The sequence below is a fragment of the Phoxinus phoxinus genome, assembly GCF_949152265.1.
Source record: "Phoxinus phoxinus genome assembly, chromosome: 23".
Lineage (NCBI taxonomy): Eukaryota > Metazoa > Chordata > Actinopteri > Cypriniformes > Leuciscidae > Phoxinus > Phoxinus phoxinus.
Window position 1 is genome coordinate 17,806,383 of NC_136898.1, and position 13,729 is coordinate 17,820,111.

The following is a 13,729-nucleotide window of genomic DNA, read 5'->3' on the forward strand; positions in this document are numbered from 1 at the left end:
TAGCCTCTTAGCTGTGGGCAAATGCATGTAGCACCCCTCGAGATTATGGTACAAATGAATTTGTGTAGCATTTCACACAAAATCAATAGATAAAATGGATTCAGTGTTAATAGCTTTTCTGCACACTGCTGCAAAACCAATCAAAGCATTTCGACAACAGATATCATATAAGCGGCCCTCATAACTGGCACTGTGAGGCTCTTTCAACCCTGGGTGATCCATAAGGAACTTAAAGGGATAGTTCACTTTAAAATTAAAATTCTGTCATCATTTACTCACCCTCAAGTTGTTTCAAACCTGTATTAATTTATTTCTTCTGCTGAACACAAAGAAAGATATTTTGAAGAATGTCAGTAACCAAACAGTAGTCTGTACCCATTGACTTCCATAGTATTTTTTTTTTCCTACTATGGAAGTCAATGGGTACAGACTACTGTTTGGTTACTGACATTCTTCAAAATATCTTTCTTTGTGTTCAGCAGAAGAAATAAATTAATACAGGTTTGAAACAACTTGAGGGTGAGTAAATGATGACAGAATTTTAATTTTAAAGTGAACTATCCCTTTAAGCAAGGAACTGTGAAAGCCCACATTATCTCAGACAGAAAAAAAATGACAGAAAAAATATGACTAGCATTTCGTATTCACAGTTAGGATGAGGGCATGAACTTGTAGGCTACAAGAAACACGAGTCAGATGTAAAATGTGCCGGGCAGACTCATGTTTAGGTGGAACTGGGTTTGGTTAACCGATCCTAACATCTCAGCGAGAAAATAAGCCACACTGATGAGAGGAATGTGAGATCATAATAACTGAGCATGTAACATGACATATAGTTAATGAAAGGACCACAGACGTCACTCTACTGTCTCTGGTCTGGTCTTTCTCCAAAGTAATCATCTCACAGAAGTATCAACAACATCGGTGTTCGGTGTGAGCTGCAACCCGATCACAGATCTGACCTCAGGTCGAATTCCCAGACGTGTGCTTCAGAGCTCTAACACGGGCTAATTCTGTGTTCTGAGTGGTTGCGAGCATTGCTGGGTGGCTACATTCAAAAGAGATTCAAGAAAAACATGGTTATTTATCTGATCCAGTTGGAAATTATGATAACCTTATTTCGACAGGACGGGTCGGATTTGGCGCGAAATGTCCATAAACGAATGTTCGGTAATTAAAACTATGGTAACTAAATTCTTATTATTATCGGTGGATCTTTAAGGAGCAGTTACATTTACCAATGTTCAGCAAATTTCCACAGGTGAAATCCAATCATTTCAATAGTGAAAGCTATAGTGAATTTTCGCGTGAGGGCGAACGATTGTCCCACGCGTTCCACACTGCATTGACCAATAATAACTGACGTTAAAAAAAACAACTCTAGGTAACATGCAATTCTATAATGAAACTAAGAAAGCTTGTTTATGCCACTGAATAAAAATAAAATAAAAAAAGGTAATTGCAACTTTTTATCTCAAGTTTTTTCTCGATAACCTATCTCAAGTCAGCAATTCTGTTCTTTTTTCTCAGAATTGCAAGTATATATCACAATTCTAACGTCATAACACACAATTGCGACTTTATATCACACAATTCTGATAAATAAAAATTGTAAGTGTGAGATAAAAAGTCGCAATTACCTTTTTTAATATTTTATTACGTGGCGGAAACAAGCTTCCATATTAAACCAGATGAAGTTGTGTTAATAAATATCTTCTTTTGGAAAAACAAACAAACAAACATATGCACGCATTTTGGTACATGACTGAAAATAAATGAAATGAGGGAAATAGTATGTATGTGTGATGCAATGTTATGTATGAATGAAGTAAAAAAAAAAATCAAATCAAAACACAAAAACAGTCACGAAATTCAGATTGTTCTTTCAATTTTAATTTCAAAACTTTGTCATTATTCAACAGGGAAGAAAAAAGGGTCTGTTAAACCAATAAACTTCATTTTATCATCACGTCGCAGTGCGAAGAAAGCATCTCCACAAAGGAGAGTAACTCACTTCTTTCCAACCACAATTTGAATGCAAATATAAACAAAAGAACTAAAAACCCTTTAACTATCCTGTACCTTCTTCTCTTTTACTTCGCCTTGGTAGGTAAAGACTTTTAAAAAAATCCAAACAAACAAAGCATATGAGAAACCTTCCAAAAGTCACGTTCACAAATAAGATGGTGCAAAACAACAAAAAGGAAAAGCTTGTGGCACAGAACACGCACATGATAACAGGAAATGATGACAGGATTCTGTATCAAACATGATTAAGGAGACGAGGCACAAAGTTCAAGAGTTGAGCTCTCAGTTGGTTTTGGCAGCTGTGTTCGAGGAGAAGTAGATTTTGAAGACAAAAAGAAACTGGTTCGCACATCCAAAATACACTTAAAAAGAGACAAAACAACTAGACTCGAGAATAATTCCACTTCAGGGTTGAAAACACAAAACGCTGAGGACTGGGGCTTTCATGTCCAGGTGGCGCTGGAGTGTTAGTGTTCACTAAATGTGTGCGACTATGACTCTGTAAGTGTGCGAGGTCAATAACTCGCGTGAGAATTAAAATTCCGTCATCATTATTCAACCTTATGCAAGTCCAAGTAGATAGTTTAAAGAAATCCAAGCTGCTCTCTTCCAGTTTATCTCCATGAACTTCAATTGTACGGAAAAGAGCAGCACGAACATTACTCAAAGCTGCTTCTTTTGTGCTCCACAGAAGAAAAAAAAGAAAATCATGCAGGTTTGGAATGACATTAAGATGAATAAATAATGACAGAATATTATTTTTTGGGTGAACCATTCCTAAAATCGAAGAAAGGTTTCTCTTGCACGGTTGCCCTTAAGTTAAGTGTATGAAAGTGTATGAAAATTCTAGAAAGTTTGACAGCTATGACAACATGGCAGAACACCAAAGCCGTTGTCCTTGTTAGCAAGATCCGCTTAGCTTTGAATGCTTTAGCTCAATGCTAATGGTAAATTGTGAGGCAAAATAGGCTGTGTTGTAGAAGCCTAGTTATGAATCACTAGTTTATGATATGTACTTTATGTGAAAGAAACTATAGGCAAACAAATGACAGGACAAACATAGAGAAACAATAAAATAACAATAGCGTTTTTTCTCTCTCTCCCATACAGGGATCCGTCAGCCCCATCCGACCGGTTTTTATCTACGTTTATGAGATGAAATATTAAAAAATATATGTATCAGACATTTCAATGTAACAGGAGCTGTCTCTATCAGGGTTGTGTAAAAGATTATGCAAAACTTGGTATAAAATTGCATGCGATACAGTCATAAACATGTATTGCGTCTGAGCTATTCATTTTCAGTCTTCACCAGATGAGCTTGGGGTCTACGGAGAGCCCTGTCCTTCCCGAAACACTTCCAAGTCCATCATCCTGGCATTCCGCCCATGAATTAAATAAAAAATAACTAAATGGATAGCATTTTCTAGTAAGAAATCAAATCTTAGCTATCACTCAGGCATGCTTCAATAAGTCACTATATTTTGGTTGATCCCATTTGAGGATCCTTCATGACTCGTGAGTGGCTCACTCTTGGGTCATGTGATCAGAACAGAAAGGTGTGCTAAACAGACACGTCGCTGCCTCCTAGCCGAGCTAGTGCAGGGCTAGCGTGCGCGCGTTTGGGTTCCCCGAATGCTTCCAAAATGAGCTAAGATGCTTTTACTAAGGGGGTGTTAAAAAGGGATACAGAAAGTGATAAACAAGAAAGGGCCTGAAATGAAGAGAGGTTTATCACTAATACTTCTAGGCATGGCGAGGCTGAATAAAGGAAATACTGAATAAAGGGAAAGAGAGGTGGCTGAGGGAGTAAAAGTGGAAGAAATGGGCAGCAGGGGGCTTCTTCGTACAAACTGCCACCTTCTCCCTAATCCACCTGGGCCATGCCTGAGGCACTCCATCAGATTTGTGTTCAAATGGGGCTTGCAGTGGGAGTTGTCAGTCTTTTCCCGATATAGACCCTGTGTTAGAGATAGAGTGTGAGATACAAGACAAAAGAAAGAGAAATTTAAAGAGTCAGACACTTTACATGAAGGATATTACACTGCTGTCAAGCTACATACTCATCAGGGGTGTGTGAATTGAACACTAGGTGCGGTCTCATTTACACATGAGCAATTTCAATAGGAATCCGTGTTAGTCATGTAAAATCGCCACGTTGACCAACTGAAAGCTGCTTGGATTAAAAGTGACTTCATATATCGCTATAATATTGACGTCTGCGAAATTTCACTAAACGAAAACAGTGTTCAAACAGGTGGTTGCCAAACCGCTCATGGACAGTCTGATGCTTATCACAAACAAAACTGCGAAAGCTTTCCAAAATCTGCAAGCTTCAATTTAATAGGTTGATTATGTGCAACTTCCAGAAGTCAGGGTGCTTAGGTTTATTATTGGTCCACTGGGAAACAGTTGCATTTACACGCTACTGGGCTATTTGGAGAAAAAATGTGACAAAATGTCATGGTATAATGCATTTCTGAGTTCCGAGCACATAAATGACTATGTGACTATGATATGATATAATGACGATGATAAATTAATGAAATGAATGGCGGATTTACGAGTGGGAAAGTTGGAATTCTAGTGATAAATTTCAATAGGGGTGTGTTGATTTGAAACACTGATCTTTATATTATAATATATCTGTAATCTATAGTGTGAGCGGAGAGCAAATAGTAAATGAAGGATTTTGCAAGTTTATTTTAATTTTACAAGCCATATTTCAATAATTTTAAATATATGATGTAGGGAACAGCTAAAAGACAACAAGTCGTACGTTAATTAATTTCATGGTTTGTTGTATGTTTTGGGTGTCATTTTGTTTTTTCAAATGTGGTTATTTGGGTTTGTTGTTCACAATATAATGGTTTTGGAGATTTTTTAGGCAACTTCTATGTTCTGAATGCGTAACGTGTCGTAATGACAAATGCCGTACACGTTTCCCAGGTGCACTTCAAGGCAGCTTATATTGGTGTGACGTGTGATTGTGTTTTAAGGTTTATCTACCCGAGACCCAGGACCAGGATGTGGGACAGAAGAAGCGAGGGGATAAACACTTTGAGGAACTCAGCAGAGAAGATGCCTCCTTTCTTCATGGCTCCTGTCTTCCTCATGCTGAGAGTCACTGAACGCCGCGGGTGCCGGAAATGAAACTCCCTGTCAGAAAGATAAACCCAACACATCATCAACAAAACAGCATCACCTCAGGATTACTACAGCGCAAACTCAGGCTCTGGAACGACGTAATTGGCAACGACCATAACTGACATTTTTTGGCTTTTTTTCTATATTTGGGCCTTTGAGGGTTAAGAAGTTTTGTTTGGACCAGAATGCTGTCTATCTGGGCATACAAATGTAACTAGCTCACTTGGTTTTGACTGAAACCTTTGATTGTGACCTGTGGAAATATCTGTATGCCAGCAAGATTATTATAGTGAACTAAAACTAAAGCTAAAACCATTAAAAATAAGTTTATTTTCATTACTTGAATTAAAATAAAGGATAAAAAAAACTTGCAAAGCAAATTGCCAAGACAACATTTCTCAATTTAAATTAGTTTAATCTGCAGCACAACTAAAACTTGTTGTGAAGCTAAAAATGAATACAACTATACTATTAAATATTAATAAAACCTTGTATATCAATGACACTAAAATAATACTAGTCTTACTTGGGCGGAACATTCTCTGGTCTACTTGACCAGTCTGCCACTCGATCTGAATCCTTCATTAAGATGTCATCATCTCTGATCTTCTCCATGACAAACTCCTGAGACACACACACGCGCACACACACACACACACACACACACACACACACACACACACACACACACACACACACACACACACACACACACACACACACACACACACACACACACACACACACACACACACACACACACACACACACACACACACACACACACACACACACACACAAAGACAGACAGGTAATGAAGATAAGCCAGAGTACGTTCCATAAATTAGATGATCCACAATGTTCTCGAGAGGAAGTACCTGACTGTCTCTCCTCATGTCCACGTCGAAAATGATCTGCCCTTCATCCTGAGGACTGGGGGGTCGAGGAGGGCTGTGGGAGCGAGCAGTTCCGAGTATGTTAAGGCATGGCTTAAATTTCATTCTGTACCTTACACAAACTTTTCGTATGACTTCAGAAGACGACTTTTATGATCATTTGTTGCAATTTGTGTCTATTTATGGCAATATGAATCACCCATCGCTTTAATTGTGTGGATAAGAGCAGCTTGGACATTTTGCTAAAAATCTTTTGTGTTTCACAGAACAAAGAAGGTCATACAGTTTTGGGAATGACAACTAATGTTGTTGTTTTGTGTGTGTGTGTGTGTGTGTGTGTGTGTGTGTGTGTGTGTGTGTGTGTGTGTGTGTGTGTGTGTGTGTGTGTGTGTGTGTGTGAAACATTATTGTAGTGTGTGAGAGGAATTAAGCCTGTGTACATATGAGAAAGAACCTAGAGTAAACATCCTGAGTCATATGATTCACTGAGTTTGAACGAGATAAGGGTTATTATGACCGTATATGAGGTCAGTGTGACCAAGTGTAATTTCGTATGGATGTTTATAGCACTACTCTCTATCTATGAGGTCATTAAACTCATGCTGTTAACTTTTTGACATTTGCAGATGATATATGTGCACGTGGACTGTGTAAACAACATCTTAAAGGGATAGTTCACCCCAAAATGGAAATTTAAATTTAGATTTTTGATATAAATGACATCAATATGTTGTCTACCTGCCGCATGAGGAGTTACTGCGGCTGGATTCGTGCTGGGCATCCAGCAGGATTTTTTCCATGTCTCCATTGTGGATGGAAGACGATGAGGGAACGTGTTCCAGCCCCCCGACCATCCCATCATCCTCTACTACCTGGTCTAGAGGGGGCGGCACTGAGGCGCTGGAGGAAGAGAGAGATGCAGCGTTTCTGTTCATCTCCAGCTCTACCCATGACCCTAAAAAAAGACATCACAAAAATATCACAACAATAAATATTTGTAATAAAATGTTTTAAGCTATGAGAATATATGTATGCTCCAAATATCACAAAGCTTCATATTTCGGTTCATAATTAATTCCCCAAAATCATTCTTTGCTCAAAGAAAATGAAACCTGTTTTAGGACCATTATGGGTTTTTTTTGTGTGGAAATGTTTCATGTTTCATGTATAGTATTCATACATTAGTAGTTTTTCAAAGTTGAAATGTCTTTAACATTATCTTAAAAAATGTGGCACTCGTGGCAAAAAAGATACAGAATAAACAGAATGAAGTCGTGACGTAACAACCAAATGACAAAATATGTATAGTTAAACTTTTTTTTTTTTAAAGTGCTGTTGAAATGCAAGGAAATGTCCTGGGGGATCGGGCTATAATTTTTTTCTCAGCTATAGGAAAGATGTCCTATATATTATAGCACTGATTATTTGAATATTTGCTACTAAAATTATAATCAAACTTTGAAAATTGTGCAAACGCCCACTTCTAGTAACTTTCCTTAGATGTAAATTTTAAAGGCATAAACATAGTAAGACTTTTATTCAGCAAGGACCCATTAAACTGATCAAAAGAGAGTGCAAGCATATATAATGTTAGAAAATATTTCAATTAAAAATTTTCTTGAGCATCAAATCAGCATATTAGATATTAGATTTCTAAAGGATCATGTGACACTGAAGACTGGAGTAATGAATGATGCTGAAAATTCAGCTTTGGAACTGATTGAATTTTAAAATATATTAAAATAGAAAACAGACAGTTTTTTTTTTTTTTTTTTTAACATTATACTGTATTTTCAGTCAAATAAATGCAGAACTGTTGAGCATTAGAGACTTCAAAACATCTTACCAACCCCAAACAGTAGTACATCTGCTTAAAGGCACAGTATGCAAGTTTCACCGCTAGAGGTCGCTATTCAAAACAATAACAAAGGCGTGGCTTGATGATGCATTGCATGGTGGAGAAAATGCTGTTTTACTGTTACAACAAATAAAGCTCTTTCTGATTATGCTGTCAGCCACTTGACAAAATAGTGTTGTCTGATTTACTTTTTGTGGCATGTTACTCGCGGTAAATCAGGAAAACAAAGGATTCAAACAATAAGACTAACCATGTTGAGCTATATAACAATGACGGTTGCTCACCTGTCTAATAAAACATACCGGTAACATATTCACGTGTCTTTGGAAATGGAAGGTAACGCGGATATGACATCATTGACAGGCGAAGCAATGACACGGGGTGTTACACTGGTTAAAATAGCGAATTTCTCTGGATTTAAACATAGTTGGAAACATTTAGGACAAGTCGCCGAAATATATAACATTGTTCTAGTGATTTGTGGATATTTTAATCCAAAAATATTACATATTGTGCCTTTAATTAAGTTTGTTAGTATGTAGATTACCTCAAAGCTTGGACTGCCAGATAAAAACTCAAAATTATTGACATACATTGGTTTTTAGAAATGTAATACAGAACAAAAATGCTGTATTATAATAATGAGCATCAACACCGACATTAACTACAAATGAGAAATGTCTGCTAAAGACAATTTGATAGGCAAATGTACTGCAATACAGCGTTAGATTAAAACAAAATAGTTTTTACTTCTTCATTTTGGGGAGAAGTGACCTAGAAATGACACTGTATCCACTGTATCCACCATTCAGAGGCACTGAGACAGTGGGATCTCCTTGTAAGTCGAATGGTATGTCTTAACTTCTATTTACTGTGTGGTGAAAGGGCAGTAAATAGAAGTTAAGACATACCTCTCCGGCTCATTACGAGCCCACTGATATATATTTCACACCTGACCTCACCGCCACATACTGTACATGAGTCTGAGCGGGAACACACTTCTCAGAAGACGGCCTGTGTGTTTGTCAAAACACAAACACACAGACTCCTTTCATGCACGAGACAGGGAAGAGGACGGGACGTTTTCCGTGTTCCCCTTTCCCCCACATCTGCTGTGCTGTCTCATCAGAAACCTCTGTGTTATCGCACAGTGAATCCTCTGTTTACCACTGGCTTAACACGCCGCTCCTGTTCACTGCTGACCAACCAGGATGAGCTAAGTATAAACTGAATGCCTAGCAAGCCAAAGCCCCACTTCCAGGAAAACAAAAAGAGGAAGACAAAGAAGGTCCACATGACTTCCCTGGGTTGAGCAAACATGGATCATGTGACATGGCTCCTGCATTGACTTCACTCAACCCCATCTTCCCATCCGTGGTGAAACTCGACTGACCTTTGTCTCAATCCACTGACACAAACAGTGTTGCCATGGCAGCCGGCGAGCTGAACATTCTGGCCAGTGGTGGAACATGCTTTGGCTGTCATCGGGAAACAGACATAGATCAAAAGATCAGATCTATGAAAGTATTACAGAGGCTTATGCTCGCTCATTTATGAAATGCTAAAGCATTATGGCTGCAAAGTGATAGATGTGTTGCCATGTTACACAAAAATCTGTGGTAAGATGGCTAAATCTTACAAAAAATACTAAATAAATTATAGCTATTTTGCAAAAAGAAAAGTAATATTTGTATTATGTGATAATAATTAAGCACATTTTACCCCAAATTCTCATTATTGTTATAATTTGTATTTTTTGGCATTATTGTAATAATGTTGTCTTTGTTAATTCTTGTTATTCTTAATCTTAATGATGATTCATATTCGATTTTCATTAAAATTTTACATGATTATTGTATTCTGAGTGAATATATAATATATATTACACACACACACACACCCACACACCCACACACACACTATACTGTACAAACTGTATATTCTATCCCCTTACACTGCCCCTATCCCTAAACCTACCCATCACAGGAGACATTCTGCATTTTTACATTTTCAAAAATATATAATTTAGTATGTTTATTAACCCATTCCCCTCATGGGGACCGCTGGCTGGTCCCCACAATGGAGGTGATCTCAGGTTTTACTATCCTTGTGGGGACATTATGGTTCCCACAATGTAATGTATACCAAGTACACACAAGCACACACACACAAGCACACACACACAAGCACACACACACAAGCACACACACACAAGCAAGCACACACACACAAGCACACACACACAAGCAAGCACACACACACACACACACACACACACACACACACACACACACACACACACACACACACACACACACACACACACACACACACACACACACACACACACACACACACACACACACACACACACACACACACACACACACACACACACACACACACACACACACACACACACACACACACCTTTTATGCTTACCAAAGCTGCATTTATTTAATCAAAAATCAATTTTTCTAATTCATAAGGTTGAATTGGATCATCGAAGGTCAGCAAGAAAGACATTGGTTAATAATAAAGTGAGATTAAATATATAAAGTGCATTTGCATTATTTGAAATATTTAATTATTGCAGGTTTGCGTAATATTCTGAGTTTGCATTCCACTGTTTTTACTCATTTTTATGAATACTGAATCTGTTTTTGTGCCAGTGAGATGAGTAAATGCATGCTCACATTTAGTCTAGAACTACAGTATTCATCATGTTTACACACAACGCCTCTGCGTTTACTTCCAATTTCTCTCAACATGCAGACAGGAGAGCAAACAAAGTAACTTGCATTTACTTATTTGAAATTAAAAAGTAATGTGTTACTTTACTCATTAATTGAAAAAGTAATCTGATTACATAACTTGTGTTACTTCTGCATATACCCCAACACTTATTGTCCCCAATAATATCTATTAAATAGATTTTTTTTCAACTTATGAGAAAATAAATTTTAACCATTTAATATTTGAGTAAACTGCAAATTACCAGACAAATTTTGTTTATTCAAAACAAACATAGAACATTATCAACAACTTTTAATTTAAACAAGGTTAAAACACAATTTATACATAAAAAAGAATATGTAATATTATTATATAGTCTCCGTTCTTTTGACTTCATGGAAGAAATATGACTCGTACATGTTCTTGACAGGTTTTGAGAGATTAATCTATTACTCTTTACACGTCCTCCAGCTAACAGTCATCAAGTCTAGTACACAGCCAGACTGATCCAAGTTATCAAACCAACACTGTCTGCAAAACGCTGAGCCATCTGTTGCACACCAGAAGAATCTGGCCAACACTAAGATGTCACTTCACTTTCCCAGAAGAATCTTCCCGATTGACTAGTTTTTAGCACTAGTGCATTTGAAAGCAGCGGTCGTCACACAGAAGAAAGTCTCCCTCATTTGTTAAAAACCAAGCGTTTTATGATAATGGGACTGTGGTGGTGATGATGATAGTTCTAAAAAAACAAAAAAACAAAACAAACTAAAAGGCCACAGAATTCATTGAGAAAATGCAGGGTTTGAAAAGAAAGTGTGAAAAGCCCCTGCATGTGGCCTGTATGTATAAAAATAGCAAAATGAATATGAATACAGGATCTTATATATTTTATATATAATTTGTAGGCCAAAACAGCCACAATGTCAATTTCACTATTTCCACATTATCTTTACATTAAGAAATAAATAAAAGGTTAAATGATGATTAGCCTATTATTATTATTATTTTCCCTATCTAATGTTGGATACATATATTCAAAGTTTTCTGCATGAGCCAACAGATCTCCATGCAGTTTCCACCACAACCATTCCTTATGACACGTTTAGCTAGCCTAGCCTACTTTACGTGCACTACTTCACGATCTCAAACTATCATGACTCATTATCCTAAACTAACACTCCCAATTCTATTTGTTGACTTTCTTTCTGCCACTTTCCACACATAGACACAGTCTGGACCACATTCGCTTCTGCTAGGAATAGAATGACGAATGCTACTATGGTGAAAGCTAAGCTCATGAATATTAATTAAGTTCTGCTCACACTGCTTTGAAGCTTCCCTACACAGTTCGGTCACGTAGCTTAATCAATATTCATTTCCAGTAGTTTATTGGCCAGTTTACAAACGTTCACGTTCTAACCAGAGCCATAGCTCTGGTTCTAACGTCTGCCTCTCAGCCAATCAGTAAGGCTTACTGGATCGGTGTGTGATTAATATTCATGACGCGAGCCTTCTCCATAGTAGAGTGTAGTGACTGTCGACTCGTCCTGAACTAGGGTCACTCACAGCTGTGAGGAGGACGTGTTGTGGTCACAGCGTGCACGTAGCTCACTCAGCATTACATTTATTATCCGTTGCTTACATTATATGGCAGTTGAAATATACTTCCCAATATCCGTGGTCTGAATATTTAGAAAGCGAGATTTAGCAGTCTGCTCTTTGCATTTCAGAAAGCATACCAGGAATTTCAACAAGATTTATTAGTCTTTTAGAAATGTCCACTAATGTTGCGACCAAAAATTTTATATTTTGTCTCTCCATACAAATTAACTGATATGGTCTACAAATGAACTGATAGTTGCATGACCAATGTTTTGGGGGCAAATCCATACAAAGTATATAATGAACTCTTTGTTTGTCTGGATCTAGACGTTAATGGGCATTTTATCGGCTTCAAATTATTTTTTAACCGTATTTCACATGGTTTTTCGTCTACTAGGTGAATTAAATACTAGTTAAGTTAAATCAAAAGTGGTCAGAGGCCAATTACTAGACCAGTTTGTTTGCAACCTCGCATATTTCAAACAAAGACCTTATTCGCTGCCACATGTCAAGCGTTAGTTGTCAAACAAATATGAATACTAGAGCACTCTCTCATTACCACGCCAAAGAAACACGTATGTTACATATTTAATTAAACAAATAAAATGAGGTTTCGAACATCCACAATCTCCATTTTCGAGTTGCTCTAGTTCGCCTTGTTGACATCGGCTCTGGCCAGCCTACTGAAAACGTATAGTCAAACTACTGGTTTAGACTAAAGTCAATCACGTTTTAAGGCCCGCCTCAACACACAAACTCAACGGCCATTGGACAGAACGCTTGTCAATTAACGTGACGCACTTGGTTTACAGCAAACCCCGCCCTCCAACTGTCTATAATGGCACAACAATGTTGACTAGAACTAAAAAAAAGCAGGTTTTACATTAAGCAAAAGAAGTAAAAGTATTAAAAAAACACCAATACAGACACGTCAAAGGCTTCTTTAACAAAGTTTATAGATGTCAGAACAATACAGCGAGGTGTTCCGGCAGTACATACCGTTTAATCCAGGCTCCCCGTTGTTGTCTGCTGGAGCAGCAGCGTCGGACATCATCGTGCTGTGTGTAGGGCGGTTTGCATAAGACTGACAGCAGCACAGCACGAACACACTCTGCGCGCTCACGCGAGACGGACAGCAGATCGGAAGATCTGCGGAGCGGACCCTTTTAGATTCGTTAATAACAGTTTTCTGTGGCTGACCCCAGAACAGTGCTGGGGGTGCAGATTTCCTGTAGCGCTAAAGTGACGCAAACGGGTGCATATCTAATACACAAAGACACTAACATTACGTAATGGAGTCAGGGGACTGCTTATTTATAAAACACATGTGAATTATGGACACAGGTTGTCAATAAACTGAAATGCCATATGGCAAGCCCATTTAACATTTTCTTAAAACAGTAGACCTATATTGTTTTTACTGGTTGTTTTTAATTTGCAAATCATCCAATAACTTAT

At 37.8% G+C, this 13,729-nt stretch overlaps 1 protein-coding gene across 1 annotated transcript; it reads right to left on the reverse strand.

Moving 5' to 3' along the window:
- Positions 1–1,871: 1,871 nt before the first annotated feature.
- Positions 1,872–13,560, reverse strand: bnip3lb (BCL2 interacting protein 3 like b). The gene is made up of 6 exons (XM_079599549.1): positions 13,271–13,560; positions 6,810–7,026; positions 6,054–6,126; positions 5,702–5,799; positions 5,038–5,187; positions 1,872–3,989 (listed from the first exon to the last, which is right to left on the reverse strand). Exons 1-6 carry the CDS (start codon positions 13,323–13,325, stop codon positions 3,941–3,943), a joined length of 642 nt encoding a protein of 213 aa, XP_079455675.1. The 5' UTR covers positions 13,326–13,560; the 3' UTR covers positions 1,872–3,940.
- Between the last annotated feature and the right edge of the window lie 169 nt (positions 13,561–13,729).